This window comes from Acartia tonsa, chromosome 6 (assembly GCF_053477335.1).
Source record: "Acartia tonsa isolate MP-2025a chromosome 6, ASM5347733v1, whole genome shotgun sequence".
Lineage (NCBI taxonomy): Eukaryota > Metazoa > Arthropoda > Copepoda > Calanoida > Acartiidae > Acartia > Acartia tonsa.
The window spans coordinates 1,946,909-1,965,627 of NC_137265.1; the positions used below are offsets into that span (position 1 = coordinate 1,946,909).

Below are 18,719 nucleotides of genomic sequence, written 5' to 3' on the forward strand. Positions count from 1 at the left end.
AGATATCAAAAAAAGAGAACACAAGAATAGCCTAAAACCACGTTATTATATGTATTAAACATTTTTATAAAGGATAACAAAATTGTGCTAGCCTTATTCAAGGTCTACTACATACACAAAAACTTACTACTTTACATTATCAATGGAATATTTTATTGTCTAATCTATTTCAATTTTTAGTGCATGAAATGTCCTCGCCCAATTGTACTGTAGGTCCGTATATAACTGACAGCCATTTTCAATTAAACTCAATGGATAAATGGGCCTAGAAATAGGTCTAGTCAGTGGGAGACAGGGCAATGACAATTGCAAAAAAACTAGCTTTTCCCCGATTTTGTTAGGTGTTTGATAGGTAGGAATATTTAGGAAACGTAAGGGTTGTAGATTTAATTTTGAATTAAACTCAATGGATAAATGGGCCTAGAAATAGGTCTAGTCAGGGGGATACTGGGATACGACAATGGATGAAAAACACAACATTTACCCCAATTCTGTTAGGTGTTAAAAAGGTAGTAAAAATTTGGGAGACTTTAGGGTTGTAGATTTAATTTTCAATTAAACTCAATGGAAAAATGGGCCTAGAAATAGGTCTAGTCAATGGGAGACAGGGAAATGACAATTGCAGAAAAAAACAAGCTTTTCCCCAATTATGTTAGGTGTTGAATAGATAGAAGATATTTATTTGTGAAAAATAATGTAGAGTTCTATGGTCTTCAGTTAAATTTTATGGAAAAGTGGTTTAACGCCAAAAGTCTAGCAGCGCTCTCACTCAAACCTATTTTTAAACCACTGAACCCCCTTACCTTTATGTTAGCTGTGTTAAAAATGTATTTTTTGATCTGCAAAAGGGCTTTAACCTTAAAGTGCCCTATACCTAACAGAAACTACCATCTTTAACCTTTTCCAAACCTAACTAAACCTGTAATAGGATTTTATAAAGATGGTCTGTAATTAGTTTTAAAAATTTGAAATAACACTAATTGGTTTATTATAGGAGGGTTAGAATATATGCTACACCTTTAAACTATGAGAAAACTAAAAAAAATCAGAGAGTGAGGGGACATTAAATTGTAAATTACACTTGACCCAAAGTTTTCAAACAATATTCTCTTATTCGTTAGCTCAAAAATTAGGTTCTATTATAGAATTTTGATTTGTTGGTTGTCCAAACTTTTTAACCAATGATTTTAATCTGCAGAAAAGGTCAATTTTTTAAAATTATTAGCAAGGATGTATATCAATTTATCATCCATTGTCTTATCCCTTAAAATCTCTGAAAAAAAGTTGAATTCTAAAGTTAAAATGTGTCAATTATTTTGTTAGTTCTTGCTCATTAAATATTTTAGAGACAGCTTTTTTTTAAAAAAAACTTTAAAATATTTTAATAATTGTTAACGAAGGAGGAAAAAATCGTCTAAATATAGTCAGCTTTTAGTACCAACGTAATGTATAAGAACAATTAGAATGTCTTCAAACTTTTAAAGAAATTAAATATATAAGCAAGAAAATGTTCTTTTTTAAGGTTCGAGCTTCGAAAAGATACCAGGCAGGCAGTTAGCAGGGGCAGATAATAATAACAAAGAGAAAAAACGTTGCTATTAAAGAGTATTGTCTGGTTGAGAAAGAACTATATAGAAAAGGTTTATATGTCAAACTGCTTGTCATATTTGTTACTCCCTGTTTTACATCCACCCATTACACTTAATTGTAAAGACTTTTATGTCGTTTTCTTGGCTGCTATTTAAGGTAAATATATGAAAAATTTTTGCCAATACATTTAGCAAATACCTTTTAAATAACTTTATCTGTTTGGCTGTTCTTGTAAATTGTTTATATTTATTTGGTGTTGTTATAAATGTTGCCATCCTTGTTCTTTATACAATTTTAAAAATATACTGTTAATTTTTCATAATACTTGTCTTTATAACAACATAAGAAATTGTCAAAACCCGAAAAATTCTCAAACCCGGCTTGTCAAAATTTTGTCTCTTTAAATAGGCACTCCTAAACTTTCGCCTAAATAGAAAATAATACTACATAAAAAACCTATTTTGCGAACCTCGTAAAAGTGTCGAACTATGACCTCAGAAAAAATTAACAATTAGCCAATGAGAGACCGCTATATATTTTACTATTGGTCAATTACAGTGAATACTGGCTTCTCATTGGTTAATTGTTAATTTTTTCTGACGTCAAAGTTAGACACTTTTACGAGGTTCTATTTTGCGCTTCCAGATAGTAGGGGCGCAGCCGTAAGTTTCATAAAAAGAAATATTATTATGTCCCTATTTTTTATGATTCAAATATCATTGTGGATAACAATTTATAAGCAACATTTTCTACCTAAAAAAGTTATTATTTTTTTTACTGATGAATTTCATTTTTTAACCGTCTAATTAATTTTAATTTCTCCTCTGACTGTCCTTTACAGATTTTTTTGTGATGTCAAACCATACAGGGTGTTTTTGTCAAACATCAAAAGAAAATTTTATGTCACTTGTTTAGCTAATATTTTTCTTTCTCAAAAATGGAAAATGCATGGATTAGTTTTCTAGTATCGTTTTGAAACCGTATAATATCCGGTGGATTAGATCCGGTTTTCAGCCATACTAAAAAATTATTTCTTTCATCGTATTATATCCAGTTTTCTACTCTTATAGAAATAAAAAAAATCATAAGATTAAAACCAATTTTTTAGCTCGTGCCTCCGGCAATTGTTAATTTTTATATCCGCGGAAAGCTGTTTATAATACAATACGATAAATAACTATTCTTTACTCATTTTGTGAGCTAGATTTAAATTTCTGCTATTAAGATTTTTGTTTGATTGCCAGAGCACCAAGCCAGAAATTTTGAAGACTTGTCAAAAATATATTCAAACTTAAAATTAGGTCAAATAGTTAGGACGTAAATAATACAAAGGAGAAAATAAGAATCTACAATTTTATGTAAAAGACAAAATGAGTTTTTTTTAAAAGTAATATACAATACATATCAATTTATAGAGTTAAGTTAAAATGTTTTCCAGCATGGCTTTAAAACCGATTAATATTCGCTGGATTAGAACCTGTTCTCAGCCATACTGAAAAATTATGTATAACATCTTATCATAGACAATTTTCCACAAGTATTCAAATGAATATCATAAAACTAACAACTGGTTTTAATCCTTTCATTTTTCATTTTAATATCCGCGGAAAGCTGTCTATAATACGATATTATTATATTTTTATAAATAACTATTATTTAATGAAATATTTTTAATTCAACATTTATTCATTTACAGGTAAGCGATGAAAAGTCAGCAAACAACGTCAAATCTTCCAGCCAAGGACGTCGCAAACCAAAGCTGCCCACGCCACCCGCCTCGCCCAACATAAGCAGTGGCGGCGGCGTCAGGATAGCTGCCACACCTTCCCCACCGCCACCCCCATCTCAGGAGGAAATTGATCTGCTGCAGCTATGTTCAGAACCGTTACCCGCCCCGCCGACAACCATTATTGGCGGTCAAACTGTTAACAACAGTTTAACTGCTACCAATAGCCGACCCACAGGAAGTGCTAAACTTAACGGATCGGACAGTTTTACATACAGCAATAACAGCAGCTACAGCAGCCGCTATAATGGCAACAGCAGTTATGTGCCATCTTCAACTGCTTCTGTAGGCGGCTACACAACATCTGACAGTATGAATCAGCCTATACGAAGAAGCGTACCAGTTCTGGAAAACAGCGGCTTCAATAACAGCTACCTAACCAGCGGCGGTTCTCATACACCAGAAAAGCAACATTACTATGACGAGTCCAACCGGTCAACGCCGCCATCTTCCGTTGCCTCCGGCCGCCAGCCAGCCTCAACGCCAAAACGCGACTCACCGGCCACCATAGCTGCCAAGGAAGCGCCGGGATGGCAAATGTTTCTCGGCGTCAGGTCGTCAACGGTCAATTTTACGTCAGAAGAGGCCAATAAATTCCGAGCTGCCAGGGATTCCAGCAAAACTAGGTCCCTCAGGAGGGACAGCACCAACAGTAACAAGGACAATCATCACCAGCAGTTGCAGGAAGATGCAGCTTTGCGGCCGAAAACTCGCCGTGATGATATTCGCGATATTAGTCGCATCAAAGCGGCTGAAGATTTGCGGACACGCGGAGAACTCAACAGCCCGCATGCAGATAACACCAACTCAACAACAAAACTGCGGCGGACGGAAAGTCGTGGCCGCAAACGGCCAGAAAACCCGAACCGGTCCCCTGAACTGGAAAACATTAATCCGCACCAGAAACGGTCAAATGGTGGAATTAATAATAAACAAGTTTCCAGTAATCATGGAGCAGTGTTTCATCCAAATTCATCTGGGAGAAATCCTGATAAATATCTTGGAAAAAGCATCAGCTATGAGGAAAAACCTACCAATGAGGATGATAATAATTGTACTGGAACCAACGCCAGCAAACAACACTCCCTTCATCTCAGCAGAGAACGATCTCTAAAATCAATCTCGAACTGGTGGAAGAACAGCCTGGAGGCGGGCCCCGCCCCACCGCCGGGCCACGCCGCTGAATGGACCTCCCCACCATCCTCCGCCATAAACAGCCCAACATCCGCAAACTCACCGCATATAACAACTGCAGCTCCCCCAACAAGCTCCGCGACAGTTGTCAACCCCTCGCATCCAAGTCCGCCGCGACACAACCACTCCCACTCCGACAGCGGCATCTCCTCCCTGTCGGGGCGCAGCTCCTGCATGTCACCCATGTCGGACTTGAGCAGCTCGAGCAGCGGCAGCAGCAGGACCAGCCTGCGGTCTGCCAGCATCGTGTCCGCCAGCAATATCCCCCTGGAGTGTGTGGACGAGTGTGTGACCTCCTCCAGCAGTAATTACTCCATGCTATCTGGGGGTGTTCCCTACACCCCCTGCATGGAGGGGGAGTATTCAGAGTTGTGTAGGGAGGTGCTCATGTTCTCCCCTCAAGATTCCAGGCTTGCCAACGCCTTGAGTAAGTATTTTTAGTAACAAAACTACTCTATAATCCACTTTGTCTGTCTCTACGACAGTTTGTCAATCAGACTAAGGAGAAATGTGATTTTCTCTGTTGATATTTAAGATAGAAGAATGATTTTTTTTTCGTTAAACTAAACATCATCTAGTACAGAATTAATAACTAGCAAACAACTATCATTTACTCACTTTGTCCGTAAATAGATTTTGTACACACTGATAAAAAAGGAATTGGAATTGAGGAAAGATAATCTTTTGAGATCAACCTTTGTATGTACCAAAAATAACCTAACTATTTAAATGATATGCCAATGAGCTATACCACGAGTTGTACCTTGAACAACAAGAATCAAAATGTACAGAGTAGCAACTTATTCGGAACATTAGCATTGCTTCTCATGTTTTGATGTTTAAAAAAATATTTAAAAAGATAACTTTTACAATAACCAATTAAATTTAAAAATATTGTTTGTACTGTTCTTTTGGTTTATCTTTCAACTAGCGGCTTCGACCCAAGCCTCTAGGGCCTTTGCCCCGAGAGGTAATTAAAAAAAAAGATTATGTACCTGGAGGTACCCTTACTATTTTCTATTTTTAAAAAAATGAGGGGAATTTTTCTGTTTTTTTGGGAGGTTGGAGGTGTCCCACCCCCCAAGAAAATAGCCTTAAACTACCACAGAACCAGTAGGTATATTCCCTGAAGAGTAGAATCCGATCGGTTCAGTGGTTACCACGATCTTAAGGGACGGACAGACGGACAAAGAGACATCATTCTACTTTGTATTATAGATAACGTTATACTAAACGTTATAAACATGTAACTATGGGCTATGATTGTCTAAAAGCTTTGCTTAAGAAAAGTAAAACTATATATTTTATGCCAAATCATCAAGTCTAGACTTTCTATAAACCAAATACCATTCCTGAGGTCATAAGTAGCACACCACAATTGCATGCCAATCCAGTCATAAATCCTGCTGTTATTTTATGGTCTCAAAAAAGTGAGGAAACCACAGTTTAAGGCCTTAAATAAGGCATAGATATTTCTTTAAAATTGCAAAGAAAATTACCTTAACTTTTCGTTTTGCAAATTTTAGTTCTTTTATTATTCTAAAGGCGGATATTAAAATTTGCCAGCAATGAATCAATGATATTAACTAACTTTTAATCATTGCTATTTCACATTTTAAAGGACATAATTTTCCTTTTTACTTTAATTTTGCTGTTACTTTTTTTTGGTGATTTGGAGTGAACATTTAAAAATAATGCGGTCTTTGATTTTAATCTTGATTATAATGTATGTATGTGGTGCGCCTATATGCATTGCGACTTGGGGCGTCTATATGGGGGGTTTACGTGCCCCTGGATAATTTTAGTGACTAACAGCCAGATTTTGTACAAAACAAAAATATATAAACGTAGATGATAACATCCATATATATCAAAGCCCAAAAAATGTAACAATAAACTACAAAAAAAGCATATCAGAATGAACTATAGACAACGTCAGTGTTTATGAAGATTTTAGGAATTTACACAGTAAGATTCAATGTATAGTGACAGCAAAGAAAAATATATTTGGTATTACAGACCGACCGACATATCAAATGGACTATTTAGCGAAATCTTCACAAAACTCTTTGCCACTATAAAAAGTTATCTCTAAGGTTTAATATATATTTTTTCCTTTCTAATGTAATAAATAATGCCAAAAGATATCAAAATAAGCAATAAAAAAATATAAATTAAAAGTTACTTGGTTTATAAAGACTTTCGGCAATATTTTTGTTTGTATCAGACCAGCTTTTACATAATAAGCTACCCGACCAATGATCTATATTTTTCTATGTTCCAAAATTAAAGACTATTCATTGGTTTTGTTTTGATTATAAAGATAAAGCCAAGTATCCTGAAATGAACAAGGATCGGACAAATGATTACTTATTCGCAAAATTATGAAGGTGTAGGATTAAAATTTTATCTAAGGGAGAGAGACGTAATGGGTCATTAGTTTTATCTTTACATTAAAGGTTTAATTTCCAACACTGTGTCCTTTTTTATATCAATTACCAATCCTTATTTAGGGGTTCTCTGAATCTGTCTGTCTGTTTATTTCGAAGGATCTCACTAACCGCTGAACTGATAAGTTTCTCCTCTAAAGTGCAACTTCTCATAGGTTCTGGGATGGCTTTTTTAAATTTTGGGGAAGGGTACTATTATTCTTCCAAAAAATTATACCATAAATAAGACCTCCTCGATTATTTTTAGGGGGCTCAATCCTCTATCCCCAACTCAAGTGCTCCTAGAGGCCTCTAGGGGGCGTAGCTGATAGTTTTATTTAAGAAAATACAACATTTTTAAAAATTTAGGAATTGGTCTGCTACCCGAACTTTCACTTTATTTTGCCGAATCTTCTCTCGAGTTCGAGATCCGGCTGTCTCCGGTCAACGAGCCGGAAAGTACGCCCCGGCGCAACCAGTCAACCGGCCTGGACGAATCTCGCAGGAAGTTGGTGGCGGTGGTGACTAGAAAGATCGAGTCTCAGCGCAAAAATCAACAACTTCTCAAGTAAGAATTGATAGAAAGATAGATAGTGTTACAGACTGATAGAACAAGGATGACAACATCCATAAAAGCGAAGCACTGAAACGGTAGGACAAACGTACATAAACACTTTTATAGTGTCAGAACTGAATAATCAGAATATAAATGTAAAAGATTCTAAGCAAAATTGTAAGTAAATTTGTTAAAAACTGCTTGATACAGGATAATGTTTATGGACATACTTACATATTTAGGACTTGATTATAGAGTTGCTTCGCTTATAACATTATACTTTGTTGTCCCAGGAATCAATATACCAAAAATCAGATCAATCGGATGATTAGATCACATAAAAATTTGTTGCTAAAAAAGTAAAAAAATCAACATGTTTAAAATGGACGTACGGACATTTTGGTAATGATTATAGAGTTGCTACGCTTTCTAAATCGTACCTAACTACTAAAGTAATCACCATGCAAAATTTGAAATCGATAGGACAATTCTAACATGCCTAAATTAACGAAAAAGCTATCCGTTACGGACGGACGGACGTACGGACAGACCGACCCTAATTATAGAAAAGCTTCGCTTTTAAAAATACAGATAAAGGAAACATATATGTAAATACAGACAATATTAAAGAACCTAAGAACAAATAAACTGATAAAAGGATACACTTCAGATTAATATATAGATACATAGGCAGACAGACAGACAAACACAGACATAGAACACCAGATTATATGATATACCGCGCTATGATTGGCTGAAATTCGGCGCACCCTGATTTAGCGCACCATCAAAATGATTAAAAGATTCAGCTCAGAATAAAGTATGTTAAACTGTCAGACATACAGAAAAACAAATTACAGCAAAGATACAGCTTTAATGATGAATAGCCAACACAAAGACTGTAGAATGTATAGATTCATAGATTTAGATAGCTAACAGAAATGGAAAAATTGAATTGTAGATAAAAAGATCTACACAGAAAATTTGTTAGATAGATACATTTATTAAAATTTTTGTTTATTTTTCAGAGAGAGTACAAAAACCAATTGTGAATTTGGAGCAGAGGTTCTCGCTGAGCTGGGTACTCGGGCTCAAAAACAAGAGTTTGACAAGGTATATATATATATATATTTATAGAATAGTCCTATTGGGTTAAAGCCTTACTGAATATATTGAAATGAGGTGTAAGGTATAGGGAAAAACTACCCTTCTCCTTTCAATTTATTTTTAAATATGGAGGACGGTGTTTAGAGTTTAAAAGGCAGTTTATATTTATCTGGCAAATAAAATGTTAATTACTGTATTGCAGTTAACTATTACTTTTTACAGCATGCTGTGGCCAAAATTTTAATCAATATTGTTCCAGTGCAGTGTAAGTTGTGATTTTTTGATGGTATCATTTTAGATTTTTTTTTGAAAATGAGTAAAATTTTTAATTCATTTAATTTTTTTAGGTTAAACTGTTTATCGAGGAAATCGACAAAATAACAAGTCTCATCATTGGTCTTTCTAGCAGGCTACTCAGAACTCATCTGGCTATCAAGACAAGCCATCAAGTAGATAAGGTAGGGTATATAGATATCTAGCTATCTTTCTAGCTGTATACCTTGACTTCAGCTAGCTTTCAGGACTTAAAATAGTACTTAAACGATCGAGCTGTTCTATTTTAAGAAATAATGTATATGAGTTCATAATTACACTTTATTATCAGAATTTATAAAAAAAAACTATGTACAGAAAATCTATTTAATCATAGTCTGCCCTTGTGTTTTTATTTAACATCAAATTTGCTAGATTTTTGCAAAGGTCGCGAATTCTACCCCCCCATCCATCCTCACCTCCACCCCCTTTCCCTTACCACTTGATATAACCCTTTATTCCATGTAAGAAATTTCACTTTTTACCCAATTTTTTTTTTGTTAGCACAGGGACGCCATTACAAAATTTCCTTTGCCCTAATTCTACTGCAGACTATTCTATATATAAGATCCCTAAAACGGCTATTAGAAAATGTAATTTATAGTTATCTACAGAGTGGTTTTGTGTTATTAATTAATGGAACTCGATTTGAATTTTTAAAATCTGAAAACACCCAATATAATCCTTTTACTCTTAGTTGAGATTTTAAATATGAGACCTAAGTCTTTTATTTCAAACTAGAACTTAAATTCGTTCCCTTTTCCCCAATTTTCTCTTCTCTTTGGTAATCATATTTATAATTGGGCATTAGTATTGGGCATAATTGTCCTTGTTAAGCCGTCAAAATTTGGCAACCCTGTTTGGTTAATAAATGCGCCAGACATTTATTCAGTTCGCGATTATGGGCATACATTTACATGGAGGGGCCTGCGCAAATCAATTTCCCACCAAATATTGAAAGGGACACATTACAACCCCCCCCCCCCCCCCCCCCATCTACTCCGTACAAACTCTATTTATCTCAGAAAAAGATGATATGATTGACATTATCTTTTCTCGGAGGAGGGGGGGGGGAGAGGTCGTCCCCCTTGAAGTCTTTGGACATTGCCGACTTTGCGAATACACACACTTGAAATGTGTGCGTGTGTGTATGTAAGTGGTTGTCATACATCGGATTTACTGATTTGAAAATTTTTAAAAATTAACCACAGCACAATGCGATAAAGACCGTACTAAAATATTGATTTGAACCATTTAATTAAATTATAATTAGGTTGCTACTTTTGTATATACCCCACTTTGCACTTGCATAAAAACTAGGACAACATTGAAACTTCTCTTAAAGGTTTCTACAATAAAATATAGGTTTAAAGCAGCAGCTACGCCCCTAGCATCAAGAGAAGGAAGGACAATGAAAAAGCCTAAAATAATATATGTAATAGGATTAGTAATTGTTACAGTTCATGTTAAAGTCATATATTGGGTTTCTATACTTTTTTTTTTCATTTTAAGAAAAATTCTTTTGACATTTGTTTAAAAGTATGTTTTTTTCAAAATTAATAAATTATGTTTGTGTTTATTTCATTTTGCAAAAATGAATGAATGTTTACATTCCCCCTTCTCTTTACCCCCCCCCCCCCCTTTCCATATTCCTTTTCTCTTAGAATTTTTAGAGGCGTTGCATCTCTATAACTACTTTTAGACTTAATATGTTTGTCCCAGTTGGATAAAATTATCTTAACCAAGTGAAAATTATTTCACCTGTAGACAATTTTAAAGCCTCTGTCTTTGAACTGCCAAAAACATTGAGATTAAGAAGAAAATTTTAGATTTTTAAAAAACTTATTAAAAGTCAAATTTTATATGACTACAGGGAAACATTTCTTCTTTTGGTGCCCTTGGTGAAACTTTAATTTGATCAAACAATTACTATTAAAATGATATAATTTTCCCATTTTATGATAATTTTCAGATTTATACTATTTTACCAATTCTTTAAAAAGAAGTCGAAAAAAGTCCCTCAATTACGTCACAAAAATGAGGGATGAGGAGAGGAGGAGTGGGAAAGAAAACCCCTAAAAAAGAGATGGATAATCCCTCTTTTTTATATGACGTAACATGCTGATTTTTTGAGGAACTTATTTCGTCTTCTATAAAAAGAACCTAAAATTATTATACGCATGTTATCTGGTTTCTTAATCCTTTTTAAAACTTTTTAAAATCTAAAAATATTTTCTTTACATTTTATGATTCTGATTGTACTTGTTGCCTATCCCCTTTTATTTGCCTATACCTACCCCCCCCCCCCCACTAACTATTTATTTTCGACCATAATTTTCTCTTTATACATTATATGATGCTTTTTATGTCAAATTTGATTTGTTGTATTAGGCATTCAAAATGCTGTCAGAGAGTGGAATATAAATACTAAAAAATATAGCTAGATAATAGTTATCTATTACCCCGTATTAAAGAAAGATTTCCGCGGATATTGAAATAAAAAAAATCTATAATTAAATCCAGTAATACTAGCCCCGTGGGGCCGAAGGCACAAGCTAACAAAACTGATATTGATTTTATGTCCTTCATTTAAATATTCTTGAAAAATTTTCTGTAATACGATGCTATTTATGATTTAAATATTTACGTTATACACTAACAGTCCTCTAAATAGCTAAAAGATTCTTTTAGTAATTTTTAGAAAATCAATCATAAAATTTGTTCACCTCTTTTAATGTTTTATTAATAACTAGCGGCTACGCCCCTAGCGGCCTCTAGGGGCACTTGAGAAGAGGAGAGTGCAATTTGATAACCAAATTTCTTATTTTAGATTTTAAAAGAAAAAGTTAAATTTTTAATTTTAGTTCAAAATTTTTTTTTTTGGGGGGGGGATTTTTCATTTTTTTGGGGGGGGGGGTGGGGGTGTCCCACCCCCCAAGAAGATAGTTATAAACCTTCCTGGGACCTATGAGAAGCTACCCTGTTAAGAAGAACCCGATCGGTTCAGTGGTTAGCGAGATCCTTCGGTACAAACACACAGACACAAAGATACACAGACACACAGACAAACATCCTGTTACTTTAGTATAAGGATATATATATTATTACTTGGATCTTACACCAGATTTTCATGTGAAGCACACGGCAGGCTAAATTACAGATTTAACCCTTCCACTCCCTGAACCCTATCCCCACTCCTCCTATTGGATGGACGAACTGAGCAATAAACGAGTTCCATATTAGCAAGCTAATTGACTACAAATTTTCCACTGTCATAATAACCACGTATATTCTACATCCACTGTTTTGATTTATGGGATAAAATAGTATTAATATGTCTAAACAGCGGTTATTAGCTCTATTTTTCTTATGCCATTGCTTTGTGTAGTCCATCCTAAAAAGATAAAATAAACTTTTCCAGGATCAATTTTATTTTAATATACCTACATAAATGAAATTAATTGCATAGTTTTGATAACTTAATTGACAGATTAAATATAAGAGTAAAACACTAATTTTGTCTTTCAAAATCAACCAATGGTGTAGTGTATATTTACACAGCCAAGCAGCAGAAAAAAAAATTGCTAGCAGACGAAGAAGGTCATTGAAAAAGGAAGGGAGGTACTTATCTTATATAAATAAATCTGCTGATTAAATAACATACAGGGAGATTTACAAGTGTATTATTAATCTTTATCTTTACAAATTCCAATTTTAGCTACCCATTCCTTCATCTGAATTAATCCATGAAATAATCCATTTTTTATCCCATTACCCTTGGTCCAAATCCGTTATTTGGCATAAAACAAAATTACATTTTGTTATTATGCAATATGTATCCAGTGAGGCCGACAACTTGAATCTGGTTAAACAGGATGCAGAATTTAATCTAGATTTAAATGAACCTCGATTAGAATTGCTGTTGTACTGACAATGCGTATTGGTTCTTTTGGACTTTTGACGTGTTTTCTTTTGTCCTATTGTTTTTGTACCTTCTTTAAAAGTTTCTAAAAGATCTGAAAGGTACTCTAAAGGCAAGGAGAAATTCAAAACTGTCTAATGGATAATCAATTAAACTTTTAAATATCGCATGTTTTCATTCCCTAAACCTTTAACCGGTGTCAAAACTTTACCTTTTTTAAAAAAAAATGTGCCTTTAGATTGTTCGTCCTGTAATACTCATATTCACAATGTTCCCCTGACTAATTCTAATATTATGCAACGTATATGACCTTCAATTAAAAAATTGGACACGAGTCAACAAATTTTATGGAAAGTTTTTTGGGGGGCTAAGGTTTTTAGTTTCACAGAGCAGCCTCTCTACACGCTATTGGTCTGTCTTTTTATTGAGGTTTTATGAGTTTTAGGGTCAAATTAAGAAAAAAATACAGCTGTTATAAGTACGTGCCAACGATGGATGAAGAATAAACGTTGATATTATGACAGGGGAAAAATTGTGATCGCTTAATGGTCAGTTCGTTTATCCAGTAGAAGGGGATGGGATGAGGTAAAGTAAGTAGGTGGGGATATCGATATTATAGCCCGCTAAAAGTATCACTTTATTAGATAACATGATTATCTGGTGTAAGATCCAATTAATAATAAATCCATTGTGATTTTTTTTTAACTGTAGAACAGTTGTTTTGGCTAGCTATGTAAATAAGTCCTTTTTTTGAAGTTTATTTATTTAAGAATTTAATTTATTTCTCCGCAACTTTTGGAAACTTTGCTTCTCGTTGTTGCAGAAAAATTGCACTCATTTGTAATTTCAGTTTATTCATGGTCAAACTTGGATAGATAGATAGATATAGTTAGATATACTATTAAGATAGTTAGATAGATACATCCATAAATAAATATTTTATTAGTTAGAAAGATAGCTAAATACATATATTTGTTATATACAAACATCTGTAAAGATATATAGACAATTGTGAATAAAGATAGTTTGATAAATCTTTAGTAGGTATTACTTTAACATTTGTTCTAAATTAAAAATAAAAAAATCTTTGAAATTGAATTTGCCTTCAGCATCAATCATTATTTTCTATATATGTTTATGCATTTGTAGATGTAATATTGTCTTTTTTTTTTTACAAAATTGAGGCCTCTAAAAAAATATTTCATAATAAATAGGACTTGAGTTAAATGAGTCCTGATTTGCAAAGCTTGAGGGCGTGGTAGGATATACACTATTTTCATAGACAAAATGAATTGAAAATGATTGCTAAAATCGAAATATATCTTCATGTCTTAGAATAGTATATTTTATAATAGGTTGAAAAACATACTAACCTTAAAATATTTACTTAACTGCAAATGGGGGGATGGTGAGATTAAATTTTTAAAAAAGTTTTCGCAAAAAATAGAGCTCTCAAATATAGGTATTAATTATAATTATAGGAGAGTCTTGAGAAAAAGGATAAACTGGAAGAACAGCTGGAGGAGGCCAGGAAACTGAGACAGTCAATTTTCCGTCGGTCAGCCGTGGTTTTCAATGTTCTTGGCAAACACCTGGACAAGGACTCGGTGGACAGGTAAGCATAACATTTTATTTTTCAACTGGTGATTGGGAGATCCTAAAATTTCACCTCCCCCCTCCCCCCTTAACTGCATTTGATTTTTAATTGAACAGAGTGACATTGGATTGTTAATAATACTGGTACCCAATCATGATCTCTTATTCGTTGACTAAAAAAATTTCGGGACTTTTATTAAATCTTGATTAGGCCCTCAAAAAATTTAAACTGACAGAAGAGATAATTTTGTTTCTCGTAATTGGTGGTGTGCATCACTTTATCGGCCATTGTCTTATGCCTTAGGATTCTTGAATTAAAATTTAATCTTTTATCATGACTTTTGTTGACATAAATGGCTAAAATTGTTAGTAAACTTAACATGTTTTTATATTAATCTGTATTTTACTATTTTAGATTTGGAGAGTTTGTTAAAGAGAAAATCCGTTTAATTTTGGACACTCGACAACAAACAGAAGTTATGAAAAACAATGAAGATATACTAAAATGTTTGAAAGAATATTGTCCAAATCCAAGCAACGGAGTTTTTATTATTTAAACGATAATATAAACCCTTTTCAATGTTTTTAAATATAGATTCTTTTACCATTCTTACATAGGTTTACACTGTTTTAGAAAAATTATTAGTCAATTTAACTTGGACTTTTTGGTACTTTACCTCAAAGTGTCTACCGAGCACAGAAACCAAACATCGTTTTTTAAATATAAATTGAAAATTATCCATGTCTATACCTAGGATGCTAATCCTTCAGGGCTACCCTGTATTGAATATAACCTAACCTAACAAAACACAGATAAAAATTGCATGTAATTGCATATTTAATATTAAATTAAATAATTAAAAGGTTATTTTGACAATAATATAATTCTATGTAAGAATGATAACCACAAATGAAAAAAGGTTTTATGACATTATTCTTTTTTATGTTAAAAGCCAATGAAAAAAAAAGATTTTAGCTTTTTTACATGCTGATCATTTTTCTAAATAAACCAACATTCAAGAAATAATAAACGCTATGAATTGGTCAAAACGCAAAAAATAACGAAAACAATTCGAAGTATCTTCACCTGTTTAAATGAAAAAAAATAGTTCATATTTAATACTTGATTGTAATACAGTATTTTTTTTTATAAATAGTTATGATTTAGCCATATTTTATACTTTAATTGTATTTTTATCTCCAATTTAAAAGCCATAAATAAGAATAAAACTAATATTTGATGGACTATCTTGTACATAAAAAGACTTTGCTACTGCCATTTTGAAAAAAATGTTACCTTTTTAATGATAATGATTAAAAAGAAATTATACCGAATTTTATTAAATATGATTTTAAAATATATCATCGAAAATGAAATAAAGTATTTTACTAGAAGCTCTTAATATTTTCCCTAAAAAATGATGTCATAGAATACAAATGACCAATGATAGGCCCATACAGAGACTAAATTACCAATGGCAGGCCAGTATATACATTTTAATTGACTAATGGTAGACCAGTATGACATCATTTTTTATAGGCAGTATATAAAGCTTCATTTAATTACCATCCACTATGAACTTTAAACTTTTTGATGGATAATTATACTCAACTGAATGTTGTATTTAAACTAGGGTTGGGACGGATATCCGGCAATTTTCAATATCCAACTGGATACCGGATATTGAAGCTCTCCGAATACCGGATATCCGGCTGATTTTTAATGTCGGATATTTGTTTATCCGGCCTGATATCCGGTAATTTGCCGGATATCGAGTTAAGGCCAGATATCCGGCTAGAACTGGATATCCGGTATCCGGCCCAACCCTAATTGAAACCTCCCCAATTTGATGCCAGTATTTCCCTTGTTATTAATACTAATGTTGTACATAGTTTTATTCAATTTATCTACCTACCAATACATTATTATTGTACGTACATTTAATATACAGTAGTTTTTTTTCTTTGATGTATTTTTTGAGGGGGTCGTAGTGTATTTTAAAACATTTTTTTATATTTTTAAATCCAATTATATAAAAGATATGGATATACAAAAAGAAAGGGATGGGTGTTAACCTTCCCCCAAATCACAAAATCATGCACGCCCAAGATGCACCCCTAAGATGCACTTTGCACACCCCCCTAACTCTTTTTATGTTCTAAAAATATTAGAATATTATATAATAAATATCAGTTGGTTTAAAAAAAAACAGAGCTGATTTTGTAACACAAAAAATGTAACTATTTTTTGGCATTTTTTTTAACCATTTTTGTTCCTGTATATAGCTTGTTATGTACATAGATAAAGTAAAAAAAAGTAGATAGATATAATTGTTTGTAAATATTGTTATAGATTATTATTAATTTTAAGGAAAACTACTCGCCTTATTTGGGGAGAATTTTTTGTGTGTCTTATGGTAGTTAAAAGTTGATTTTTGTACAGAGTTTGTCGTTTTTTGTTTCACTTTAAATAAAAGCAGAATTATGATTTTTTATGGAGAAAAAAGAAAATGCATTTTTTAAAAAATGGCCATCGACTTACATTGATTTTGATCAATAGTTTTAATTAATAATGTTCGTTTTTTCATAAATATTTTTGTCATTTGAATTGAAGTTTTTTTGTTCAAAAAAAAACTTTTAATTCGCTATAACAAGCCTAACTATGTGTGCTTATTAATGACAATTTTTGTGCCATAATCTAAAAGAAATTAAATAATGTTAAAATTGAAAGGAAAAAATAATCATCAATTTGACTTTGTCAAAGCATTTAACAACTTATTTTCCTTTTAATTTTAGTATCATTTCTTTTCTTGAATACCATATTGTATTTGATTTAAAACTGCTCTTGATTGTTCTACATATACTTTTTTTTTAAATTTTATAAAGAAAAAAAATCTATGAAATTTGTTTAGAACTTTTAAAAGAGCAGAAAAATTGACTGATTTCTTTACATTGAAAAAACAGAACATATTTTTCAACACATTTGCCCTACAATTAAAAAAATCCTTTAACAATAAAAATAAGAAAGCATAAAAAGAATGAAAAATTCAAAACCAATTGTATTTGGTTTAAATTATTACAGAGAAAAAAAAACAACCATTTTATGGTTACCGACAAATTGACCAACGTTAATACCTACCCTGTTGTATTTTTGACATTTATTAACGTTGGTCTTTTGTCAAACTTTGATAATTGTTATGATTACTTATGATACTACTATCCTAGTCTGTTTTGTGTTACCCTCGTCAGTTTTATATAAATATGTAATCATTTAGTAGCGAAGCTACTCTTTTACTGATTGAAAAACTATGTATTTTGTTATATTATTTACTTATAATGCATAGTTTAGTTGATTTTTTTTATAGTTAAATTCTGATTGTAGATAATTTACTTTGATAATTGCAGCTTTCATTTATATATCAAATATAGTCATATTAGAAAAAGATTTTTTTTATAAGCGAAGCTTTTCTATGATTGGGTTCGGACCGTCCGTCCGTACGTCCGTAACGGAAATTTTTTTCGTTAATTTAGGTATGTTAAATTTGTCCTATCGATATCAAACTTTGCAGATAATTCTTGTAGTAGTTAGGTACATCTAGAAAGCGTATCAACTCTACAATCATTACCAGAATGTCCATTTTAAACATGTTGATTTTTCTACTTTTTAACAACAAATTTTTATGTTATCTAATTATCCGATTGATCTGAATTTGGTATATTGATTCCTGAGACATCAAAGTACAATATTATAAGCGAAGCAACTCCATAATCAAGTCCTAAAAATGTAAGTATGTCCATAAACATTATCGTATATTAAGCAGTTTTTCCAACAAATATTGGCATAAAAAAGACACATAACTGAGAGTTGGTATTTTTTTAATATCTCCATCCTGGCGGGCACAGGATGCAGGAAAACCTGGCAGGGTCATCCAGGTAAAGAGCAAATTTTTGTTTGACTTAAACAAAGCATTTTATCTTAACAAAATACTAAAATATTCAGTCGGATATTCACTATCAAACAGAGGACTTGCACAAAAGTTTTTAGCCCTCTAGCTCTAATAGGAACTGATATAATAGGGGGGCGTTGAACTTCCCCCTCCCCCCCCCCCCCCGACCGATTAAGGCGCGGCAACGGGCCCGACGGTTAAGGGTTAATATTCTGCTAATTCAGTTCTAACAATATACAAGTGTTAATGTTCGTTTGTCCTTCCATTTCAGAGCTTCGCT

The 18,719-nt window shown here is 32.8% G+C and overlaps 1 protein-coding gene across 1 annotated transcript in view; it reads left to right on the plus strand.

Moving 5' to 3' along the window:
• LOC145321559 (uncharacterized) overlaps positions 1 to 17,935 on the plus strand; it is a 133,735-nt gene extending 115,800 nt beyond the window's left edge. The window contains exons 3-8 of the mRNA XM_080162986.1: positions 3,287 to 4,997; positions 7,369 to 7,567; positions 8,584 to 8,668; positions 9,010 to 9,120; positions 14,378 to 14,511; positions 14,908 to 17,935. Coding sequence (XP_080019112.1) covers positions 3,287 to 4,997; positions 7,369 to 7,567; positions 8,584 to 8,668; positions 9,010 to 9,120; positions 14,378 to 14,511; positions 14,908 to 15,049 — 2,382 coding nt within the window. The 3' untranslated portion in view covers positions 15,050 to 17,935. The remainder of the gene's footprint in view (positions 1 to 3,286; positions 4,998 to 7,368; positions 7,568 to 8,583; positions 8,669 to 9,009; positions 9,121 to 14,377; positions 14,512 to 14,907) is intronic.
• Positions 17,936 to 18,719: the final 784 nt, after the last annotated feature.